Below are 24356 nucleotides of genomic sequence, written 5' to 3'. Positions count from 1 at the left end.
CCACAAAAAGCTGAAAAACTACAATCTTATCTTCTCTGCATGCTAACAAACGGAGCTTGACCGCAGAAAGCTGGGTAATCTTAGGCTTGGACCCAGCCAGGACCTTTGATCAAATGTCTGTGTGGGAGCTGCTGTAGCTTACAGTCAGACAGGTAGCAAGTTGATCCCCGATGCCACGTCTTCACTTTGAATAATTGATCAGACGCATTATAATCATTTAATTGGGCACCCGTGGTTGAGGTTAAACCGTTTAAGAACAGATAAGACTTGAGGGTTCGACAACAAATAGTCTTTGAGGAGCAATCAAGCGAAGGAGAAGCATTAAGTGAGTTACACATGCTCCACTGTGCCACCAACACGTTCACTTCAATCTCGACATCGAACAACACACACAAGACTTAGTCTACATCACTCCTACTCGGGTTATTCCTTTTCTGATGGTCATCTGATACCTACAGGAGACATATTTACCCAGAATATGAAATGTGTTGACTCAAAGGCAACAATGTCAGAGCGTGATGACGGCAACACTGAGATCAGGGCACATCCGTCTGTGGCAGTTCCAGTAAGAAATGACAACTTCCTGTCAACTCACCATTTTTTCCCCAAGTGGCTTGTATTACAGGTCAAAGCACCTACATGAGTGAGATAAGACATCAAGAATGTCATACGACCACTTAAGTGCAGTTTGGCATGACGATAATTCACTGAGCCGAGGGATTGTTTTGTTCACGCCCAATATCATTTTTTAACACTTCGGTGCTCTGGTGACTAAATGAATGCTGTGTGTGGTTTCCTGGACCAATTACGCAAACTCTGTATATGATACTGAGTTGTTGTTCTTTTTTTTTTGAAAATCAATAAAAAAAAATTGCTTTAAAAAGAAGAAGAAGAAGAAGAAGAAAGAGTAGCTGTTTGACTACAACTGGCCAGTCCTGAGAGCATAAAAACTTTTAAATCAGTGTGGTAGAGATGTGAGTTTGCATTTGTGAAGCATTTAACTTTTAAATTCTATGTATTCGGACACATCTGCTTTCAGATGCACACTTTTTCCTTCACAGTGATGAGAAATATCTTTGAAAAAGTGCTGAACAAATGACAAACATTCACACTTGCACCATTTCCCTACAGTCCCCTTAACTGCCAGCCAGCACATTACTGCAACAAGAGACATCTTCACAGTGATAATGTGGTGGACTTCAGCTGGGCAGATGTGCGTTACAGAGCAGACTGAACCAGAGACCGGCAGCGGATCCCGTGATTCTCATTACACACAGCTGCCTCACATCATTACCACAGTCACCACTTACCGTCCATTTGCACAGTGGGCGACGCTTAAAACCACACCGACTAATGTTTGGCTTTGACAGCCTTTAATGTGATTACCGCAAAGCCTGGGAATAGATGAAAAAGGGAGGTAGCATTAAATTAAAAGTGTCTCCTGTGCTGCCGTCTACCTTCCTCATTTAAGTGCTTGAACAAACTGCCGGCTGCAGGGTGGAGAAAAGAAAAAGATTACTAGTAAGATTTAAGATTCCTGTTTAACAGCGGAGCCCCACGGAGGTTGAGGGGGTGCAGTAGTGACTGTGACATTTATATCTCTGCGGTAGCGAGGGGAAAAACATGAGTATATGTAAATACACCTAACTTGGTCCTTGTATCTGCGTATATCTTCGAGCAGGCAGCACTACAGTAGTGTTGAACCGCCCCTCCTCCTCCTCTTGGCGCATCTCTTCCTACACGCTGTCACACGTTGAGCAGACTGTCACACCACCATCCAGCGCTTTACAAAAACCGCTAACGAGCGTCGCGTTTCAACGACTACATGGCACAAACGGCTAGTAGACGTCATTAAAAGGCTATACATACCCGAAGTGTCGATATTTCCCGGGCTCTTGAAGTTGGGAGTCTGGTGTGTGTGGTGTTGTGTGGCGGAGCGGCAGCCGTATGAGTGGAGACTCAGCAGGAAGCCAGCAGGCTGGGCGGATAAATGAGCCGCCGTGACGTCAGCGGACCGATATAGCGAAAAGAGAGGTCTCACTCCTCACCACTTTCTCGCACTTTATTTATTAATTTAAACACTACAGCACCATTTTAACTGATGTTCAAAACAAAAAAGCTATTAAGACCTTTAAGTTATTAAGCGAATATGATATGCTGCATATAACACAAACTCTGGCATTGTAAAATGTAATCTTTTTTGTTTGTGTTTGTCTTCTTTTTTGTTTGTTTTTTTTGTTTTTTGTGCATGTAGCTGTTTGTGCCTCTGTATATGAACATCTGTACAATAAAGAAAGCGTGGGGAAAAAAGAGGTCTCACTCCTCACTATATTATTCGCGTTTTAAAGATCCCCTCCAGGCATATTTTAAGATGTATGTAAAGTACTTTGAATAATAATTCGGGTCTCGTATGGTTTTTCCACCAAAAAGTCATATTATCTTGTTAAAAATCCTTAAAATTATATCTCTTCCTTCTCCTTCATTAAAAATTCCAGAATATATGACTATGTAAATATATTTAATCTCAGAAGTTGAGCTGCTGGACACAAAATGTATCCTACTTCACTGTAAAGTCCATTTTCAGTGTTTGTGCACTGGATGCTTCAAGTTTCCACATCACATTTGTATAAGTTGAATACTGGACCAGGATTGACTTCAGAACTAGTTGTGATGATTTTCAATGAGCTCAGAGAAACTTTCCACTTTCCGTAGATGAATGTGAAAACAACCCTCTAGTGTCAAACTCTGCTCTTACATCATTCTGCACAGTGAAGCTCAAACATCCAACTGAAGGAACAACATTTTTGAGGGGAGGGGTACTTTAAGAAAAACTGCTTCAGGTGACGTAAAACCCACCTACTGGAGATCCACAGGTATTGTACAGGGGCTTGACTATTGTGTATAAGTTTTTTTCTTTTTCTTTTTTTGACTAACAAAGTCAAAGAGATATCCTTTAAAATGCTTCACAGGTTTTATCCAGCTAATCATCATTTACAGACACTCAAGAAAGACATTGATGTAAGTTGTTCCTTTTGTAGGAAGCTGAGTCCACATCATCCTAACTATGTTACTACTCAAAGAAGAAATTAATAATTAATAAAAACACACCCTTGACCAATTCAATACACTCAGAGGTTTTATTGCTGCTAAAGAGCCTCTCTTGGTCTGGTAGGACCAGCAGCTCAATTAGCTATAACTTATGTTAGCAAACTTTTAGATAAGATTAATACATATTGCCAACTGACATTATTCAGCCAGTCCTCTACTTGTGCCACTTACCCTACATTTTAGCATTTATCCCTGAAAAATTAATACTTTATCAGTCCTCCTCTGTATGTGATCCACTAACATGTCAGTGGGCCCAAAAGCAAAATTGTGCTGCTGGGCTCCTAACGAATAATGAATACTGAAAAATATAGATATATGTAGATACTAAATATAAACTTGCAGGAACCCCCATTTTAAAGTTCTGGTTGGTCTTCTTTAAGATTTCTTTTTGATTTAATAAAAAGAATAGTGAACTATATCATATTCTATAACATAAATATATATTATAATGATATCATTGAAGAGACTACCTTGTTTTCAAGAAGTAAAATACTTTCAGTCTCTCCTCTTGCTTGTCCATTCTACAGGTCTCCGTATTATGCTGTCTGGAGGAGGGTGTGAGCAGTCTTGACGGAAATGCAGGATCTTTGGTTTTCCTGGCTGGAAATTTTGTTGAAGATATTTTGCATGATAAGGTTTTCAAATGCAATGACAAACCTACCTAATCAAAATATACATGTTTGTGAAAAGTGAAAAGATTGATAAAAACAACAAGATTGCAAAAACTAAAAGAAAATGAATGTAATTTTGCATCAAAGTGCGGAGCGACGCCTTCAGATACTCAGTGGAAAAACACAGTAGATGAATCCTAAATATATCTTCATATGCAGGTCAAAGACCATTGTTTCCCACAGTTGTGCGTTTGAGTATGTGTTTGTGTGTGTGTGTGTGTGTGTGTGTGTGTGTGTATGTGTGTGTGTGTGTATGTGTGTGAGAAGGAGAGCGAGAGAGAGAGCAAGAGACATAGATCTGTATCAGTTTGCACTACAATCATGTGAGAATCAGCCTCATCCTGAATATTTTCTTTGTGCATTTCCATGGATTTCCATGTGTGTGTGTGTGTGTGTATATGTGTGTGTCTGTGTGTGTGTCTGTGTGTGTGTGTGTGTGTTATTTCTCAAGTTACACTTCCTGGCACACAGAAAAGACAAAAGTGTGCCCTCTAGTGTTCTGTTCCTTGCTGTGTTTTGCAATCATTCCCTCAGCAAAAAAGAAATGAAACCCATCTGTGTCCATGTTGAATCAGTGAATACCAAAAGAGTGCTTTTCTTGGCTCTTAGTCAAAACTAAAAACAAGTCTTTTATTTCCTTTATGATATATAATACATATTGGTAGTAAGGCATAAATTACACAGTGCAAGTCCTGTCCTGAAGCAACATCTTATTCTTCTATGAACTGCTGATCGGCAGGTGGATGTTCTTTGGTGAATGATCAGTAAGGATGTTTGTATAGCTTCTGCACAGGGTTATCAGTTTAGCATAACTTCCTCATGCTCTCTCCATCTCCAGCACTACTCTCCACAAACAGATCCACGTCTGTAAGAGGGGGAAAAAAGGAATTTAGGAAAATACAAAATTCACTGAAATACTTTTGCTCAATTATATAAACTTTGGTGGTTATCTCAAGTGGTATGATGTGTCTTACACATCTAGAAAGTGAAGACTCACTTCACACTACATAATCTCAACTACAACACTTCTTCACTTCTGGGGAATTTGAACAGTAAATGTAAACCATCATGTTTTCTCTCACCCGTGAGGTTTGCACTGGAGGTCGTGGGCACAAGGGCAGTGGTCACGGGGACCCTCTAGGTCCCAGGCCAGCATGTCCATCAGCAGGTTGGGGTGGTTCAGACAGGACTCACCCTTCCCCGGTTTGGGGTTACACACTGGAAATAACAGCTCTGGAAAAAACAGTGGAGAGAGGAAGACGATAGAGACATAATAGAAAATCCCCTACAATGTGTATTTTAGCTCATACTCTCTAAGTGAAAGATGACATAAAGTGAGACAGGTTGAGTCTGTCATTTACGGGTCAGTCACTGTTAAAGCTCACCTCGTTGGAAGGCACAGCAAAGGTCCGGCCTGCAGTCACTCTGACCCTGACAGATAGTTCCCTCTGTTCCCTTGGTGGCATTGACTGTACACTGGCCCCACACACACATCTGATCTGAGCAACACTCCTCATCCGTAGTGCAGGGCTGAGTGGGGACACACATTTGGATAAGCAAACAAGTATGTAAAGAAAACACAGCCTGTTGCTGCATTACTGTGTTTCTGTGTTTCGGAAAATCAAAACAATGAGCTGAAAGGCTAAAAAACAGTCCATAGAGCTGAGGGGAGCTGCAGAATCAGGTGATATTTCTCTGTGGGCTCGTCACCTTTCACATTACAGACAGTCATTTGATTAATCGTTGAAATAAAAAATATTCTCAGTCTAGCTTTAAGTGAACAAATAACTACAAAGACAATACAGACTGAATTCTCACCATATCTGTTGGTATGCAGGGCAGGCACCTGGAGTTCTCAATCTCATACAGGCAGTATTTCAGGTCACCACAGTCTTCATCCACCATGCACTCCTGTGGGATTAGAGAGTAACAGTTGGCTAACATATATAATCAGTAACAGAGCACAGAATTGAAATGCACAGTAATTCATAGTAAGCGGGTTGTACAAGGCTGAAGATGGGGACTTGTGTCCATTTAAATATTGCCACTGAAGATGATCAATTTCCTCAATGACATTATTGTGTAGAAACAAAAATGACGTTGATTGATTTAGATAAAGTAATTGCATGTATCTAAAACATGAGCTCATTGATGACAGTGCAATATACCACACCACTGTGAGGCACTCAACCCAATATAATTATGGTTCACATTTTCCTTTATCAGTTGTATTTCTATTCCACTGCATCCCCACCTAATTGGTTCTTAGTGTTGGATGATGTCTAGAGTTGTGTTTGTGCCAGCCTCTGTCCCATCTCCATGGAAACTGTTTGATGGACAACATCAGTGACATCTAAATGGAACAGAAGGGCTGAATCTCAATAGTCTTCTCTCATTTACACTTGATTTCTTGCCCAGGTTGTTAATAATATAATAATATAATTTCTTGGGCCAATGGCAAAGAAACCAAAGAAATTGTAAATCAAGTAAGACTAGCATTGTGGCTGCATTGCATTCTCATCTGTTAAGGCTACTACTACTACTTTGTAGTGTGGATTTTTCCTTTGACAAAAATCTGACTATTTAGTTGGACCACTTGTGGAATTCTAATTTGATAAGTAAGATTTAGGTCAGCTCCTTTCCAGTGGTGAGAGGAAACCGTGTCTGCCAAAAACAGCACCGGATTGTGAACTCTCCATTTTGATGGGGTTTTTTTTATCTTTGTGTGTGCTGCCTCTTGGGAATCAGCATAGAAACAGAGCCAATTCCCTGAAACAACATGTATTATTGAGGCTGACTGGTCTGTGTCAAAGTCAAAGACAAGATCAGGAGCCTGCCCGCAGACTCTGTTTATTATTACACACAGTTACTCATGATGATGTATCTCTGCTAGGTTTGCTATTAGTTCTCTGGTGAATCTGTCTTCAAAAGATCTGCATACTCACTGTGTGGCTGTGTGTCTCTGATGTTAACACTTTATGACTGAGATGACACATAGCGACCACACCCATGGTACACACAGGCACACACTCACTCATTGTTAAGAGGGCTGAGTTTCTCGCTTGTTTCTCTCATGAACATCTCAATGCTTCCAGTAAAAACATCCTTTCCACAAACTCCCACTTCAGACAACTCCCTTCTCATGTCAACATTATTTCCTCGACATTCAGTTTCAGAAAACTCTATTGGAAATAAGATGGAAAGTGCATGTATGTAAAAAGAAGAATTTATCTCTGCAGAAACAGAGACATTATTTCTTTCTGTTGCATTTGCCTGAGAGACGCACTGGAAACTACAAATAGGGTCCACGCTACCCACAATACCCTGCAATTAGCGTAATGCATTCCAGATGAATCCAGTTCTTATTAGTCTCATAGGGCCAGTAGCAACCTATCACTTTCCATAAAAATACTTTCCACAAATTACTTTGCAGAAAAAGGAGAGAGAACAGTAACATATTCTGCTCACTGAGCAATAGACCCCAAACGTCTGTGATTTCCAGTGAAATTGCAGCTGGCCAAGCTAACCCCTCAATTTTCTGTAAAATCAACCAACTGAGCTTAACTCATATTTTGAACTTGTAGCATGTTACATTGATGCAGTTCATTCACACAAACCACCACATAAATTATTATGATTTGTCATAAGAGATACTGAACTCTGCTGTTTGGAGGTCTGAGCCCATGGCTGATATTTTGGCTGGCTACCTTTAGCCTACATTTAGCTTAATTTCATCCAGCTACATTTAGCTTGTTTTGATATAGTTTTGGGTGTAACCCATCACAGAAACTGTAGATGCAGGGAAAATAGTCAGTACTAGTGTGCTGGCTAAATTAATCTAAACTATTTGTGTTAGTAAACAAATGTGGCAGCATGTGTATGTTACTGAACGATGCAGGCTACACATAGTGTTCCCAACACAAACCTTAGGGGGGGAAATTTAAACATTTATTTCTACAGACTGTGCCACTCCACTCTGTTTTGCTATCTTTGCTGGATGTCTATTAGCTAACCTAGCTAACAGCAGCGCAGCCTGTAGAAATACTGAATGTTAAGTTCAGATGTGATTCAATTTTGATTCATGTTAAGATTCATTGAACTTGATTTGACTTGTTCTTAACTTATTCATTATTTAAAGTGTATTAGCTTTAAATTATATAGAAACATAAGTATTTTATTGACCAATTTTACACATCAAGTTCAGTTTATGACAGCTTTACACCAAATGACTTTTCAATCGATTTCACTGTTGCAGACTAATTTCCAATGTCTTAATAAAATCATGATAGCTTTGTTAGAGTTGTGGAGCGCTACCAACATCTTGATCGTTTAGTGTAAGGTGGTCATAAAACTAAAAGTTCAATGACATGAACATTGTCAACGACCAATGGCACCAAACAGGAAGCAGCAAACCGGATGGATAGTAAACATGGAGGGGACTCCAGGGAGGCGCAAGAACAGGAACAAGTCTTGGTTGTCTTAGACTGGAGAACCAAGACTTGTAAGACTTAAAAAGGAGGAGAAACTGGTGGAGTTGTGGAGTGAAACAAGAGTGCCTCTTTGACGTGTCCTCCCATTTGTACCTCGATAGAATGGAGAAGGAAAAAAAGTAGACAGATATTACTGCAGCCCTTGAAATCCCTGGTTTTTCAGAACAAACCACTGCACTCACAAGGGCAGCTGTGGCCAAAAGCAGCTTCTGTTTCTGCTCCATTGTTCAACAGTTTTTCTTCTTGTAAATTTCCACCAGAAGCAGGATGGGAAATAATCTTAAAAGGAAGCTAGTTGTAGTCTTGCAAATAGTGACCCTGCAAGATCCCCAGTCTTTGCAAAATCTTAGTCTTTGACTAAAAACTCAGTTACTTATTACACATTGTCTTTAGATGTGAGAGGGTGTCAGACTTTAGTCTTTTCATAGTGTATGGTAGGCATTAGTTGTCATGGAGAGCACATACTTTGAAAACAGTTGTAATGTCTTTGATCTGGAGGGAGCCTTCTAAAGTCTGAGAAAACCAAGATGGTTACCAGGATAATCTCAGTTTGGGCTTTGACACTATGGCTTTTTTTTCACAGAAAGCCTACATAAAAATCTGGTATTTGGTGCTTTCAACAACATTTTATCTGAAAACAGTGTGTGGCTTTATTTATAGCTTTCGAGCATGAGGGGCCAAGGTGCTTTAGAAGTAGCCTTACAGTAGCTGCTAACACCAGCATTATTTGTTCAGGGTGACTGTTCCTGCTAACTTTACAGTCATTGCACATGTCACATTCTTAAACTACTAATGGTCATTTTTTTAACAGTACGACATCAATTTTCAGATGCTTAGATGAGCCATACCAACAAACTGTGTAAGTTTAGAAGGGGCACAACAAGTTTTAACTAAATGCTAATGGCTATATTATATTATTGAATGTGCAGTTCCAATGAGAATTACAGAATTCTGAATGAGTGAACAAGTTAGTGATTTCTAACCATTGATTAGTTTCAAACACAGCACTAATCCATAGAAAATGGGACTGGTGGACGGCGCTTTGTGTGTATGTGTGTGTGTGTGTGTGTGGGTGTATGTGCTTGATCTTTTCCAGCCATTTACAATGCCTGAGCAATGTTGAACTAAAAACATTAATGTCATGGATTAGTCAATTACATCAGTATCTCCCAAAGCCTAAAACACAGGATATAAACCCCAGTTACAATGAATCAAGTAGTGTTTACAGAAGTACATTTCATTCACCAAAGAAAAAAAAAGAAGATTTACCTGTAATTATGTTTCTCTGTATATTGTAATACTTAATATCTCAATTTTAATCCCATTTTGATCTCAAATTTGATCTCCTAATTAAGTGAAAAGATCAAAAGATCTAAAGACAAAACTATCTTATTTTCATGTACTTATGAGATACAGATATAATTATGAGACACACCATGTAGATGATAGAAATATCACAGCAATAATGGGATACAGATCTATTCATTATGAGATATGGGATATTTTCTTAAGGTAATGAGACACTGATCTGATCATCATATGAGATGCTGAGTCATAATTATGAAATACAGAAAATACAAGACTTTTTTTTTGTCTTTAATGAATGTAATTTATGAAATGGTAACTGAAATCACTTTCAAGTAACAGCTATAATAGTTGCCACAGATGTCTAAAACATTTTCACTTTAAACAAATATGTGGTTAAATACATACCAAATACTTGATTGGCCTTATGTCTTTTTACCTTGAATCACCAAAGTAAAAATAGCGCCATGTGGTGATTTGATGGTGATGTCTAAAGCTGTGATATATTTAGTTGAAAGGTGAATAAAAAGGCTGTAACAGCTTTATGTTACAAAATGTAGGAAAAGTAGTTAAAGTTACATATAATCACCTATATCCTCTAGTCACTGAAATCCTGTTGAAACAACTTTATCAACTGGTTACTTACAGACATCTAAAAATCATTCACATTTCAACCAGATCCCAGATTTAGCCAAGATATCTTTTCATTTTAAAATCACCTAAAAATGTTAGCTAGTATTTCCTATGAAGTACCACCAACCCAATTACTATCTATACCGTAACTTCCTCGAGTTAAGTGTGACTCAGAGGGTGAAACTTCTATAACATTACAGTGAGCCATTTTTGAAGAGCAGACCTTATCCTGCCAGGCTTGCAGGCCTGCTTGCTGCCCTGGCATTTTTTCCAGCAGTAAACTCTATTAACATAACCACTTACTGTACAGCTGCCAGGAAAGCAAAAGATCAAGACCACCGTTGTAAAGTAAAATGACAAAACAGGCTGCAAGCAGCAATAATGACCTCAATCCACACTGGCCTCCTGTTGGATAGCTATGAAAAGTATATGGTTGGCCTGTTTGATGGATGATCTCATCCTTTATAAAACAAGTTGAGGCAATACAGCCGCAGTTTTCAAAAGCACTCCATCTCTCTGTCTCTTCTTGCAGGAACCGTGTGGAAATTTACAAAACTGAGGGGAAATGTCCACTAGTTAGACAGGAGAAACACTGAGTTTAAATTCAGCATTCAGGATTGACAAGTTTTGGAATAAGAAAACATATGACTGATGCTCACTGGAATGTCATCAAACATGATAAAGAGTCAAGCGCACTAAAAGAGAAACATTTGGTCTAAAACTGGGGCAGTTGGATTCATGTCTCTCCCTGAAAAACAGACGCAGCTTTCTGAGTCAACAGTTGACTCCTGAATCAACAGGCTAATAGCTGGAAAATTAGACCCAACATACAGTATCACAGTGCTGCTTGTCCCTCTAGCTCTCTAATAGATCTGATCGATTATTTTGTGCAAGTCTAATGTCAGCATCAGGATGGAGTGAAACCAAATTACTGGGAAAATTACAGGCCACGATATGTCGGTCCCATTGTCCTCAAATTATTTATTATTCATAGACTGTAGAGGGGAGGCTAAAGACTCACATGATCCACGCTGTTCCACTGGCCAGAGATCTCCATATGGATGTGTGACATTTGAGTCTCTCCTGTTTTGTTATTAGTTTCCTACAACAGACAAAAAAACAGTTTACCAGACCTTAAATAGAAAACCATCATACTGGTATTTGATTTGTTTTATTTAATAGTCTTATTCTCCAAAATCACTCTGTAAACAAAGCTGTTTCTCTCCACTGAAGAAAAGCTGATATCTGAAAAACTGAAGAGCTTTGTGTCAGAGCATTTACACATTTAACCTACTGCCAGAAGTTAACTCCTACCTTGTCAGTTCTATCTAAGACACGAATGCTTCTGTCTCCGTCCTTTACTGTCTTCCTAGTCTCGTTGTGGTAGTTAGCACGCAGATCAAGTGGCGTCAAAGATGATTTAGCACTCTCAGTAGTTATCTGTTGAATAGAATGTTAAGATACATGTGGAATCAATTCATAACCTTATATAAAATACTGCATTTGGCATCTCCATTATGTTCAAACATTCATTTTCCATATGGAGGAGATCTTCATGGTAGCTGTAACTGTGGACATACAGTTGATATACTGCATTTTCTGATTGATATTAATAATTTCTTGGATGACCAGGAGGGAAACCTTCCCAGAAGTTCACAAATGATCAAAAGCAGAAACAGACAACTCATCATTGGCAGACTTATTAGACATGTTGAAATCCAGTTCAAGGGAAAAGAGACACTGCAGCCTACCAGGCGTCTCAGCTGGTATCAAAAATAAGATGTCTGGGTAAAGTATAATGCAAATCTTTTCTTTAGTGAACATGCAGGAGAATTTTCTACGATGGAAACTGTAAAAAGTCATCAGACATGTTGCAACACATACCTAAACCTAGTGGGCGAAATTAAGCTGACCACCAAAACAACAAATATGTGATGTCACCCACACTGACACTGCTGTTATATATGAGATTCATATTAAAATAATTTCTCCACTTTATCTAAAATACACAACACTGTCCTTCTATGACGGTATAAAATGTGACGCAGACCTGGTCCACTGCCTCCTCCAGTATGTGCTGGGTATCCTCCATCAACTCCTCCACCTCTCGGAACATGTCGTTCAGGCTGACCGGACCTCGCTCCAGGGCGTCCCGCAGGATCAGCGCCCCGCTCCGCGCCACGCCGCCGGTCGCCCACAACAAGCACAAGCTGAAAGAAACTGACAGCAGCATGATACCGGACATCTTTCCTTCTCTCTTTCTTCCTCCTCGTCGCTGCTGTGTGTTTGTCTGCAGCAGAGGCGTGACGCACTGAGGGCGCACAGACGCACACAGCTGGATCCGTTTTATTTGGAAAGTCTGAGGAGGGGTGGTGGTGGGGTTATAAACTGGAACGGCTCCGGTTTAATGGCGTGGAAAAAGGTTCAAATTGCATTTCGTGAGGTAAATGACAAAATCAAACGGCTGGTTATGAAGAAGTTTTTAAATATACACAAATGTGAAGTGTTCACTGGCAAAACAGATGTTAAAAAAGATCAAATGCCCAATGTTAAGTGCAAAGGCAGATTCTCCCTAAACATTGTACAAAATTCATTCATCATTCACTCCAGAGGAGCTGACAGGAACACAGCGAGTTTACAGCCTTATGCGCAGTTTTTGTTTTTTTTGCCATGACTATAAAAAAAAAAAAGTCTTACGGGAATCTTGCAGGGAGTTTCATGGACATTTCCCTGCAGAACTTTTTAACGACCGTTTCCTGTACAGACAGAATTTTAAAGGAAGCCAGCAGGAATAAATCATGCACAATTCCTCCTGAGTTTCCTGCAGGAATCCAGGAGGGTTTTATGCTGCAGGAGCATTGCTTTGATACTTCCTGCATAATGCCAAACTTTGCACCTGCAACATTACAACAGCAATGGAGCATCAAGTATACAGGTTTGCATAATCAAATCATTTCAGTAACACAGTATCTGTGATTTATAATCATTACCACGTGCAATCTGTTGTACAGGCAGTGGTTCATTAAAGTCACAATAACATTCAAATTACGAGATAATCACAAAAATATGTTCTATAATGAAACAATTAAATACGTCAAAATAAATATAAATTATAATGTAAAAAAAATAAACAAACATTTCAAATTGTGATGAGTTGTACTTTCATCTTTCTGCCAATAGATGGCCTTATTTTCCCAAACTTTGGGCTTATTTTCGCAGGACTTAGGCCCTCTCTTACCACAACTAGTCAGTCTTCAAAATCTCACTTCTGACACTTGTCAGCACAACAATCCAAGGGATTTGTTATTGAGATGTATTATGACTTTTCATCTCATCTGAATGGCTTCTTCAAGAATCTCCATCATGTTGAGATTTCATATTAATATAAATGAATTGGGATCTGTGTGATCCCCTCTGAGTGTGTCCCCACCACTTAACCATGATCTTTTATCAACCTTGACCAAAGTGCCTTTGTTGACTAAACTGAACCTCACTCAGGATGCGAACCTCTGTGTCTGATGTCAGAGTCCTGTATCTTGTACACCCACCATACACCCTTACCACCGCCCTTCTTATCCAATATTTAAATGTAAAATGTTGCCTGTGTACTTAACCCAGGCAGTGATTACTTTGTCCACGCAACATAATTTGGAAAACAGTTCAGTGGTATATAAACATGATTCCTAGACAGATATTTTGACTTGTCATAGTAGGAAAAGCACAAGTGTTTCTAATAACATTAATAATAGGTCTATTCAAGTGTCCCAGTAAGCTATGACAGTGTGACGGTGAGCCAGCATTCCTACTGTGACATGTCAAAATGTCTTATTGACAGTTTGCAAGTTTCACCATTAGTGTACTGGCACTCCAGGAAGATCACACAATCTCAGTTCATGAAGGCACAAAATGCACAAGAAATATCTGTGAATATCTCAGCCAGTCTGAGTCAATGCACATTATATTAATACAGTAATAAATATACATAAAGTAAACTAATAAATATTTAAAAAAGACAAGATTCTATAAATAAATTCCAACAAAACTATTTTATTTTAAAAAATACATCATCAGTCTGGTCATTTTTTAGTAACTTAGAGGAAGCAGGCAGATTGATATTCATACAGTGTATATGGGCAATTTAGAATCTCCAATTCACCTCATTTCTACGTCTTTGGGACTGTGGGAGGAAACAGTTTCACATTGAGAGGTTTTGGCATTATTTTGTCATCGTCCAGATCCATCCTTCTGCGAGGCAGCATTGCTAACCACTGAGGTCAATAAAGGTCAATAAACATTATCTGTGTTACTAGCATTGCAGCACTTTCAGTGATTGTGCCACATGGCACCTTTATATGCCTCTTAATTTTCCTCCTGTCTTCGCTTTTACCTTTTTCTTGATCGGTGGCAAATGTAGTGGTGGCATTTTCTCTTTTTTCAGCAAGACAGGCTTTATGCTGCTGGTAAGCACTGTGGCATCTGAGTAAAAGGGGACAAAAAGGTAAATAAACATAAATACAGTAATAGTAATAGTAATAGTATTTCTTTTTGAACAAGACTGAAAGATCTTGAAAGACTTAACAATCACGCTAGCTGCTCTGCAAGGCTGTACTGCAACACAACAACGCTAACATCAGCATGCTAATATACTCACTATGATAATGTTAACATGCTGTTGTGTAGCAGGTATAGTGTTTAGTATGCTAACCTTCTTAATTTTGCATATTAATTAGCAAATGTTAACATTAGTCAATCAGCACTGAACACAAAGTACAGTTGAGGCTAATGGCAATGTCATTAGATTTATTTATTTTTATTTGTTCATAGACCAAAATATTGGACAAAGTCATAATTTGACATGCTAGTGGTGCTAGAACAAAAGCCAAGGGATCACCAAAGCCATTGGGATTCATCCCCTGGTCACAATGGATATCTATACCAATTTTTATGGCAATCCATTTGGATAGTTATTGAGACATTTCACTCAAAACCAAAAAAAAAAAGTCATTAGGATTCATCCTTTGTGGAACATAAATGTCTATACCAAAATTTTTTGCCAATACATCATGTAGATGTATAGATATTTTACTGGATAAGTGAAAATTTTGACCTGCTGGTGGCACTAGGTGAAAAGTTAAGGGATCACCAAAGTCATGAGAATTCATCCTCTGGGGAACATGAATGTCTGTACCATGTCTGTTTCCATTCATGGAAATCCATTCAATAGTTGTCAAGATATGTCACTAAAAATCAAAAATGTCAAAAAAGTGGCACTGGAGGAAAAGTCAGGGGATGAATGTCAGCTGACCATGAATGTCATACAACAGTGTCAAGGCAATCTGTCCAGTAGTTGTTAAAATGTTTCAGTCTGGGCCAGAGTGGTCAACCAACCGATCGACGTTGCCATCACTACAGCCACGCTGCTAGCGCAGCCAAAAAGATTGGATTGGATGAACAAAATCACTGATGTGGCACATGGGCTCCATATATATTACTGTTGACAGCAGTTACAGTGCTGTGAGAAAAGGACCACTAATGTGTCTTAGAGAGCTGACTTACCTTGTCTAGTTTTTTCAGCAAGTTTTACAGCTTTGGTCTCATCTTTCTTGTGAATCCATGGATGCTGCAAGGCCTCTTCTGGTGTTATGCGCTTTGTTGGATCATATCTAAATAATGAGATACATGCATGTGATGGAGAGATTCTCTAAAAGACATGCAAACTGTCATAAAAGACCAAATGAATTCAGACAATTCTATAGATTTATACTTGCAGTGTGTTATATTCATAAGTGTTATATTTATATTTCTATACTGCCTTTCTGAGGGAGTGCACTTACTTAAGGCAGCGTTCAATGAAATCCAGAAAATAAGCATCCTTAGAGTTCAGTTGTTTGGCCAGAGTGCGGCTGTGGAGCTTTATATCTTTAATATTCAATGGGACACCATCCAAATCTGCATAAGCACGACAAATTGACAAGTAAGTTACAAGATATCCTGCAAGGCACTACAACATTGTTAACCCTGTCATGAGGGAAAGCAGTTAAGAAAAACATTAAATGAATGCTTGAATACTTTTGCTCACCAAAGAACTTTTTACTTTTGGGCGCTCTCACCAGCAGTTCAGTAGGGAAGACACCCAGAACCTAAAAGAATTGACATTCACACACTTGTAAATGGTGCATCTTGGTTAACAAATATTTCAGACAATGAAATGGTATGAATTATTTCTCAATAATATTACCTTCATTATACAGCTGAACTGGTCTACATTGTCACGGCCACGAAAGAGAAGGCGACCACGAAAGAGTTCAGGTAACATGCAGCCCAGGCTCCACATGTCAGTGGCTGTGCTGCATGTTTTGCCAAGAAGCATCTCTGGAGACATGTAATACAAAGTGTAGATGAGGGGTTGATCTGTGGAAGATGATATAGGAAAGAGATTCATTAGATACATGTTTACATGGTCTTTAGTGTTTCATTTGCTTAAAATATCAAATGTCTGCCAAGACCAACTCTACAATAAACATGTTTTACAATGTACATATAAAAATGTACATTCACCTCTGTGTTTCATAAAGCAGCTTCCTCCAAAGTCACTCACTGCTGCATGCTTGACACTGCCCTTTTTGTAGAGTAGAATATTTTCCTGGAAATGAAACATGCATGTGGACTATTACTTTACCTATAGTACACTTTGCTGAGCAGTGTATCCTGTACGATGACAGATGATTTCCTTAAAGCCTCAATGTGTAGAAGTGGAAAGTTTACAAAATTGGCGCCCCCAGTGGTCAAAAAAGGTTACTGTGCCTCTTTTCTCAGGCACACAGAATGAATGGGCTGAATACACAGAGCACCAATTTTCACCAGGATTATCTATTTTTTCCACGAGCTCATGCCATCATAATTTGAAAGATGCTACAATCACACAAAAAGTCTACACATGGTGGCTTTAAGTGCAAAAAAACATGCTGACATGATGTATTTCAAGTCTAGAAATCTCATTGGAGCAAACCCCTTTCACTGCACAGAGAAGTACAGAATGGTCAAGGATTACATCCTCAAATTAAAAAGTCACCAAAGTTATTAATATTTTTTCTTAGAAACAGACATTATTGTATTTGGCAAAGAAACAAGAATCAGTAGTGATGTGGTTCAGATATCCCACACAGTTACTATGCAAGTTTTTTCAGAATCAATGAATCCTACCGGTTTTATGTCACCATGGATGACCCTCTTCTTTTTGAGCATCTGTAGACACTTCAGCACATCTATGGCGTATTTTCGGATCTCTTTCTCATCGAAGCCCCGCCGGTTGGTCTCTTTTAAGGCTTTATATAGGTCCTTTCTGAAAGTTGATGTCGAAGGCTTCTTGTAACTTCTTGTCAGGTTAATTAGTGTTTTCCCAATCTTTTTCTGTGATTGAGCAAACTGGCCTAATCATAACAAGAGAAAGTGAACAAAATGTGTTTTCTGAACTTACTCAAAGAGCTCAAAAGTGATGCAAAGGTGATTGCGGAAGTAAAAGTTCTCCTTCATATGGACAATATTGGCGGTGTTGTTCTCGTCTGTCTTTCGCAGAGCATCTAAAATCTTCACCTCAGCCTTCCCCAGCAAGTGAAAACTGAAAATAATTGGACCACAGAGCAAAATATGAACTCACTGACCACATGTGATGCACTTTACACTTATTATTAAAGGTACCCTGTGGCATTTTTAATCATTAGTAACACCATGGAGCAAGTGTTTTGATGAGTTGGTCCCTGTTTTGTCTGGTGCACCACAGCACAATGTGGACAAAATAAATTTCAAATCAAGGTCCACAAGATTTCAACCACATCAAAAAGTCTTCCTTCAGTTGAAACCTAAGAAAAAGCCACAGTAGTTAATGAACCTAGAGTGGAGATTATTTTGTCACACATACTGATCCCAAGGTCAAGAATGAACTCCCATGCTCACATACACACAACACATTTTAGTGAGAAACACTGAATGTAATTTAAACATAACTGTGTTTGTATGTTTACAAGAAATTATATTGGATTTGAAATGTTTTACCCGTCTTTGTTTCGAATGACCTTTATCGCCACCAGCTCCATGGTCTTGTGGTCTAAGCATTTGAGGACCTGTCCAGAGTAGCCTGTTCCGATGACCTCCAGGACCTCAAAGCGGTAGGCCAAGTGGTCATTGATGATCTATGGATTGAAGGGTTCTAGCTTTACCAAAACTTAAAGTACTACATAGGATTTTTATTTTATTTTATTTTTTTTATCTAGCACAAAGACTGGAAGAGGGGGAAACCGATAGCCTGGCTCCATTGAAAGATAACAGCTCACAGTTAAACTTGTTGTATCTTGTTTCTAATCTATACAAAAAAATGTAAAAACAACACATTGTGGTTTTTTGGGTTTATGTGCCACGTGGGATTGTTAATAGAAACCTACAGAGAATTACCACCCATCTCTGCTGTTCCCCTCAGCTCTATGGAGCAAATTAGCCAAAAAAATCAGCCATAATGACTTTAAAAAGTATTAAAGGATAGGTTCACAATAGTAAATATTTGAGACTAGAAACTCATTAATTGAGGACTCACTCATTAGCCCCATTATTATGTGTGAGTAACCAATAACTGAGATATAACAAAGTTAGATGCTGCTTGAAAGACTGATTGAGGGTTGTCCATTTGTACAATGAATAGTTCAGTACTTACCACTACGTAGTAGCCCTCCTCAGTGTCATAGCCAGAGTTGGTGGACTTGATATCCTCTGTTTCAGTGAAGTTTGAGTAGCGAGTTTTATGGGCCTCCGTTCCCAGGTACCACACTTCTTTGTATTCCTTGACTTCTTCCAGCTCATGGTCTGTCAGGTAAGGCCTGGACTCTCTCAGAACAGCTGTATATGGGGTAAGCAGATATTCGCTCTCATGTTATCTGAAAGAAATCACAAAAGGCTCTGAACTCAGGGTTAAAAAAACAAGTTAAAAAAGTGCTTACTTTCAGGGGTCAAGGCTGTTCTTTCCACAATTGGCCTCTCCTCAACCTTCGGCTTCTCCTTGGGTTCAAAGCCCTTCTTGACTTTTTTTTTCTTGGTTTTGCTTTTCTGCATATTCCCTTGTTGCTGGTCACATGATCAAGCAAACATAATGAAAAAAAGTCCCACAAAATGTCATGCTGATACAGATAAATAAACATGTAAACAAACACTAGTGGGACACACCTGAATAGCAGGTTGTTGGGGGGTTTTCTGCTGGGTGTGGATTGGTGGGGGCACAATGTTCTGACAGGGGCTGAACTTCAGATGGGTTTTCTGAGGGTTCCTGGAGATTGGTGGCAGGACAGCTAGCTGAGTGCGGCTAAAATCCTTCTGCGTTTTCAGAGAGCCCATCGGGATTGGTGGCAAGACCGTCTGTTGGAGGCGCTTTAGACCCTTTTCAGTGACAGACTGCTGTATGGTCATGGTGCCTTTTATGGTGAAATTATTCTAGAAGTAAAAACAGGGAGCTGGTTTGTAATTATTCAACTGACTAACTTTAAGTTATTGTGTGTAGACACTTAATCTCTGTGCATTTGTTGCATTTGCACAGTTGTCTTTGTTGCATTTGTTACATTTGCACTGGTTTTAACGGGGTTTCAAGTATGGTGGCTCATCTTTTATAAGAGTTCTCTGTTTCATTTACATCTTCCTTTGTAATTCACATCTTAGTGCAGCACAGTCATAAAAAGTGTCCCACATCAGAAAACTTAACAGGAAAGTTACTCTAAAACAAAAACTAAAATAATCACATCACTCTAACTTGTCTAAATGGATCCTCAAAAACAACACATTCAGCAAAGACAAGTTGCTGTTTAGTTTTTCCAAATACATAATCTTTCAATGCTTTGAGCAGCACAAACAAAACTCCATTCCCCTCCATTGTTTTTGAGTGGCAGCAGAAGTTTAAATGACAGATATTTGAAATCCTCATATAAAACCAAAATGATGTGCACTGCTGGTGGTAAATACTTTTTATTGAATTGTTTAAAAATAATTTTAGGTCCTAATTCCTGTAGATTATAGATTATAGTTATTTACAGTCCAGAGAAGCAACATTAACTATGTAATATTTACTCTTTACTCTTTTACTTAAGTAAAAGTAACAATATCCCACTGAAAAATACTCCATTACAAGTTTTTTTTACAATGTGCTGCTTTTATAATCTTATTTACATTCAAGTACTCAAGTATCATCAGAATCACAATGCTTCAGTCCAATTCAATACCTTCTACTTTTACAAGAAATTAATAACACATTTTGTGACTTTTTTTTGTCTGTCGGGCCAGTAATTTTTGGAGCTTATCATCCAACTCAAAATGTTTCTGTCTGACCTTAAACAGTTGGTCACACACCTGACTAGATAGGATTTGTATTTCAATTTAAGAATATTTTTCAAAGTGGAAACATTTGTTGACTTTTAAGTGACTTTTAATCATCATTTATCTACTGTAGTATTAGAAGTAAAATTGCTCATTGTGTGACAGAATTGTCCTTTTTTGCATACATTATTTCATTATGTCACAGTCCTGTCTGGTCTCATTGTGTTTTCTGGGTTCTGGTTGTCTGTTTGCTCTGCATGTCCCTTCTGTGTTGCATAGTCACCTGGTCCCTAGTCTCAAGTTCTGTCTGTATTGAAGTCCAGTTTTCAGTTCAGTCCTTGTTGAATCGTCTATTCATTTTGCCTGCTCCTGAGCTACAGTTTTTGTTAGTTACAATATATAGCTGTTCTTTAGATCCTGTCTGCCTGCTGTCTTTTGCACTTGTGTCCACCTGCCTACACTACACTGTGACACATTATGAACTGAATTATTAGTTTACTGATGCGCAATTGTGTAAGCATTTAAATGTCATAGTTGGTTGAGGTGGAGCTGTTTCCCTGTGAATTGCAGTGGAGTGAATAAGTACTGCACTTGAGTAAATTTACTTAGTTACATTCCACCTAAAAGATAAAGATTATCAATATTACAAGATGTCATAAAGCAGAATTCATGCATGAATTATTAAATCACAGTTATAATTTTTTATTGTTTCTTTTTACTCTTAAATGAGTGAAAAATCATGCCAATAACTTTTTAAAAAATATATTGTATTTAGACATGTGTCCACTGTAGTGGACACCATGCAACAACAGTTTAAAAAGTGATTCAGTGGAAATCAATATAGGTCCAGAAAAACATATATTTTATTAAGATATTATCATTTACTAGGAGCAAATGGTATGAATACACACAGGAACATTAAATAACAACAACAATAGAGAGGACATTTGAAAAACATGTCATAAGCCCAATAGGCAGAATATAGCCTACCCTTTTGTGCATAATGTCCACCAGAGTGGAAAGATGTATTTTCAGTCACAGAAAAAAATGCACAAGAAAAACATTCATAAAAACTCGATAAAAGTATTTCTAACATCTTGTTTAGTTGAAAAATATATTTTTTACCTGTTTTTTTCTCTGAGAATAAAAGGATTTAACAGATATTCCTGAGCTACTTGGTGCATCTCCTCTACCATCTGCCATTTTGAATTTATGATGCAATCAAAATCACAGAGAGAGCCAAAATTGATATTCAGATGGAATTGTAGACAATGCTTTGGGGGTTCACCACCTGGTAGTTGGGACATGGTACTACAACTTAAATGGTTCAAAACAGCTTCCAAATATCTGTCCACTGTAGTGATGCATGAAAGGTCCACATGCATGAAAGGGCTAGATAGGGTTAATACATAGATTAAAATAAATTTAAGCAATACACACACACACACACACACACACACACACACACACACACACACAATGAGAAAAGCCAGTAATCCAAGACTTCATCTGATAGGTTTTGATGGTTTAATTTTTTTTTGTTTGGTATCATTAAATCATGCCTCAGCTAACCTCTTGAGCAATAAGAAGCTCTGCTTGTCGTATTCATCTTATGTGTCAAGCCATTGCAAAGTCTTTGCAACTATTATGTTATTTGTGTCAGTGGGTTTTTATAGAATTTGGTGGTAATTTAGTGCCCTGTCTTTGTGAGCAGGGCAGTCAAAAAGTGGATGTCAGTGCTGTTTTCCATGCATGATGAAAGAAACTGCTGGTATTTTGAGTGGCTTTAATTAGGCCCGTTCATCATATAATGTACAATTGGCAATGACTGTAAATGATGCTAGAAATCAATAGTGTCTTATATGATGGAATTGTTTAGCTAATATAACAGAGGATAGACATGAATAACATCTGCAGACAATGCATACAGTAAATCCTCATCAGAACATTGCATGATTCACGCAGTATCATCATCAATAATGATCATTTTCAGGCAGAAATCAAACCAACCGTGTGGTGTTGTAACATTGGCCTTGCCATGTTTTCTCTTTTAGGTAACAGCTTCCCAGGTGTTGGTTTGTTGTCGGGTCTCGTGCACACCTTCTTCTTGGAAGCGTAAGTGACGTCCTTATACATGTCGAATGGTTTCTTTAACAATATATTCACTCGCCTGTTGAATGGAAACACATCTGTATCTCTCTCACTAAGTTGTGTCTAATAGACGGTTAATGGAAGATGTGATGAATTCAACTGTTGCAGAAGTTCTAATGATGACATAATGCATTGCATCACAGACATAGATTCTATTAATAAAGTGTGTGTTCCAGTCAGGGGCTGGTCTGAGGTCAGTGGATAGCCCAGTGTAACCTGTTTGATTTCACCATTAGAAAGTCAGTAATATAAATTTTATATATGAATTTAATACATTTTCATGTAGCTGGGATTAAATACAGTTCATTGACGCCAAAAGAACAAAAATTTTAAAAGTTAAAGGGTTAATTTATTGTTTTTCATTTTTTGACAAAAAGCAGAAACAGATATTTTCTTGGGCCAGGAATGACCTTCACCTCAATTAACCTTAAAACCTCAAAATTATTTTTTTTTATATAATTAAAGTTGTTTATTTTATTCTAAAGTTTTATGATCAACTCAGTAAGTCAATATATACAAAAAATAACAAAATAAAAGACCAGTTATTACAGTAAATGTCAAAAAATACAACAACAACAGATAAACAGCTTGCACGCTGCAGAGTTCCGATGTCCAATTCTGGTTTATTGCACCAAGGTGACATTTCGAGCACTACTGCTCTTCATCAGACTAAAGTGACACAGCAAGACGTTTTAAATATATACATGAATACAAGTCACATGATGCAGTCACGTGACCCTAAATTCCAGTGTGACACCAAAATAACATATATAAAATATATACATACATAAACACACACATAAATATATTACATGTATGTATGTGTACATACACACAATTATGGTAGTGTATATAATACTGTATACAAAAAGTTCAGAATCCAATGGTGTATGATAACACTCAGTAAATCTCTCCAGGAAAAATCCTATCAATGCAAAAAAATATATATTTATATTATATGTACAAAAATATGTAGTTCTGAATAAATAAATATCAAAGCAATGGTGTAAAGTAACATTCAATCAATTACTACAAGAGAAAACAATATGTACAAAAATATACCATATGTACAAACATATATACAAAAATATACGTAAAGAGGAAGACCCTCAATAGGGTATCCCTGACCACTATCAGCCTTGTAGGCTACTAAAGAGGCGCCTCGATTTGTCCTATAACAGGTGCAATATGGTTAACCAGAGACAAACAGCATTTAGAATAAATAGAAAATAAAAAGAAAATAGAAAATAGAAATAGAAAAAGAAACCGAGAGTGAAAAATAGAACTCAGATGACTAGTCTACCGAGGGTATGACTGACTAATTGAGAGTCTCAGGAGTCACAAAAGGCTCTTGGTGTCTAGAGTGTAAATCCAGAATATTTCGCATTTCAGACTTATTACAATAAATCAGTGAAAAATACCTAATAGAACAAACAGAACAAAACAAAACAAACTAAATCTGGGAAAACAGAATTAGCTACAGTAAGTAGTGGTGGTGGTGGTAGTAGTAGTAGTAGTAGTAGTAGTAGTAGTAGTAGTAGTAGTAGTACTAGTAGTAAGTAAGTAAGTATAGTAAGAAAAATCTGTAAACTGTGGAGACAGAAAAGAGAGAACTATGTATCAATAAATACCACATAAATTTGGAAGCAAA

General features: G+C 38.0%; 3 protein-coding genes across 5 annotated transcripts in view; all 3 read right to left on the bottom strand.

The window, feature by feature from the left end:
- Nucleotides 1–2014, bottom strand: part of far1 (fatty acyl CoA reductase 1) — a 28547-nt gene extending 26533 nt beyond the window's left edge. The window contains exon 1 of one of the 3 annotated variants that reach the window (XM_044356275.1): nt 1870–2014. The gene's annotated coding sequence lies outside the window, so the exon portion shown is untranslated. The remainder of the gene's footprint in view (nt 1–1869) is intronic. The other 2 variants (XM_044356274.1, XM_044356272.1) reach the window with 2 other exon arrangements.
- Nucleotides 2015–4388: 2374 nt separating this feature from the next.
- Nucleotides 4389–12805, bottom strand: dkk3b (dickkopf WNT signaling pathway inhibitor 3b). Its single transcript, XM_044356431.1, has 8 exons — nt 12793–12805; nt 12258–12604; nt 11522–11647; nt 11229–11309; nt 5598–5690; nt 5165–5309; nt 4862–5012; nt 4389–4644 (listed from the first exon to the last, which is right to left on the bottom strand). The coding sequence occupies exons 1-8, from the start codon at nt 12803–12805 to the stop codon at nt 4620–4622; spliced, it is 981 nt and encodes a 326-aa protein (XP_044212366.1). The 3' UTR covers nt 4389–4619.
- Nucleotides 12806–14234: 1429 nt separating this feature from the next.
- Nucleotides 14235–22767, bottom strand: LOC122985968 (dual specificity tyrosine-phosphorylation-regulated kinase 4-like). Its single transcript, XM_044357015.1, has 13 exons — nt 22565–22767; nt 19418–19681; nt 19195–19318; nt 18912–19093; nt 18260–18396; nt 17685–17825; nt 17411–17549; nt 16766–16850; nt 16446–16618; nt 16287–16347; nt 16042–16156; nt 15764–15870; nt 14235–14683 (listed from the first exon to the last, which is right to left on the bottom strand). The coding sequence occupies exons 1-13, from the start codon at nt 22688–22690 to the stop codon at nt 14556–14558; spliced, it is 1782 nt and encodes a 593-aa protein (XP_044212950.1). The 5' UTR covers nt 22691–22767; the 3' UTR covers nt 14235–14555.
- Between the last annotated feature and the right edge of the window lie 1589 nt (nt 22768–24356).

Source organism: Thunnus albacares, chromosome 7 (genome assembly GCF_914725855.1).
Source record: "Thunnus albacares chromosome 7, fThuAlb1.1, whole genome shotgun sequence".
Lineage (NCBI taxonomy): Eukaryota > Metazoa > Chordata > Actinopteri > Scombriformes > Scombridae > Thunnus > Thunnus albacares.
The sequence above is the reverse complement of the archived record's forward strand: the minus strand, read 5'-3'. Positions and strand labels throughout refer to the sequence as shown.

Coding starts and splice junctions, on each gene's coding strand:
- LOC122985968 (XM_044357015.1), bottom strand. CDS start 22,690: ATGTATAAGGACGTCACTTACGCTTCCAAGAAGAAGGTGTGCACGAGA. Junction 19,319..19,417: donor CCCAACAACCTGCTATTCAG/GTGTGTCCCACT, acceptor TCATGTGACCAG/CAACAAGGGAATATGCAGAA. Junction 15,871..16,041: donor TTCATTGAACGCTGCCTTAA/GTAAGTGCACTC, acceptor CTCATTATTTAG/ATATGATCCAACAAAGCGCA.
- dkk3b (XM_044356431.1), bottom strand. Junction 11,648..12,257: donor TGGAGGAGGCAGTGGACCAG/GTCTGCGTCACA, acceptor TCTATTCAACAG/ATAACTACTGAGAGTGCTAA. Junction 5,691..11,228: donor AGTGGAACAGCGTGGATCAT/GTGAGTCTTTAG, acceptor CTAATCCCACAG/GAGTGCATGGTGGATGAAGA.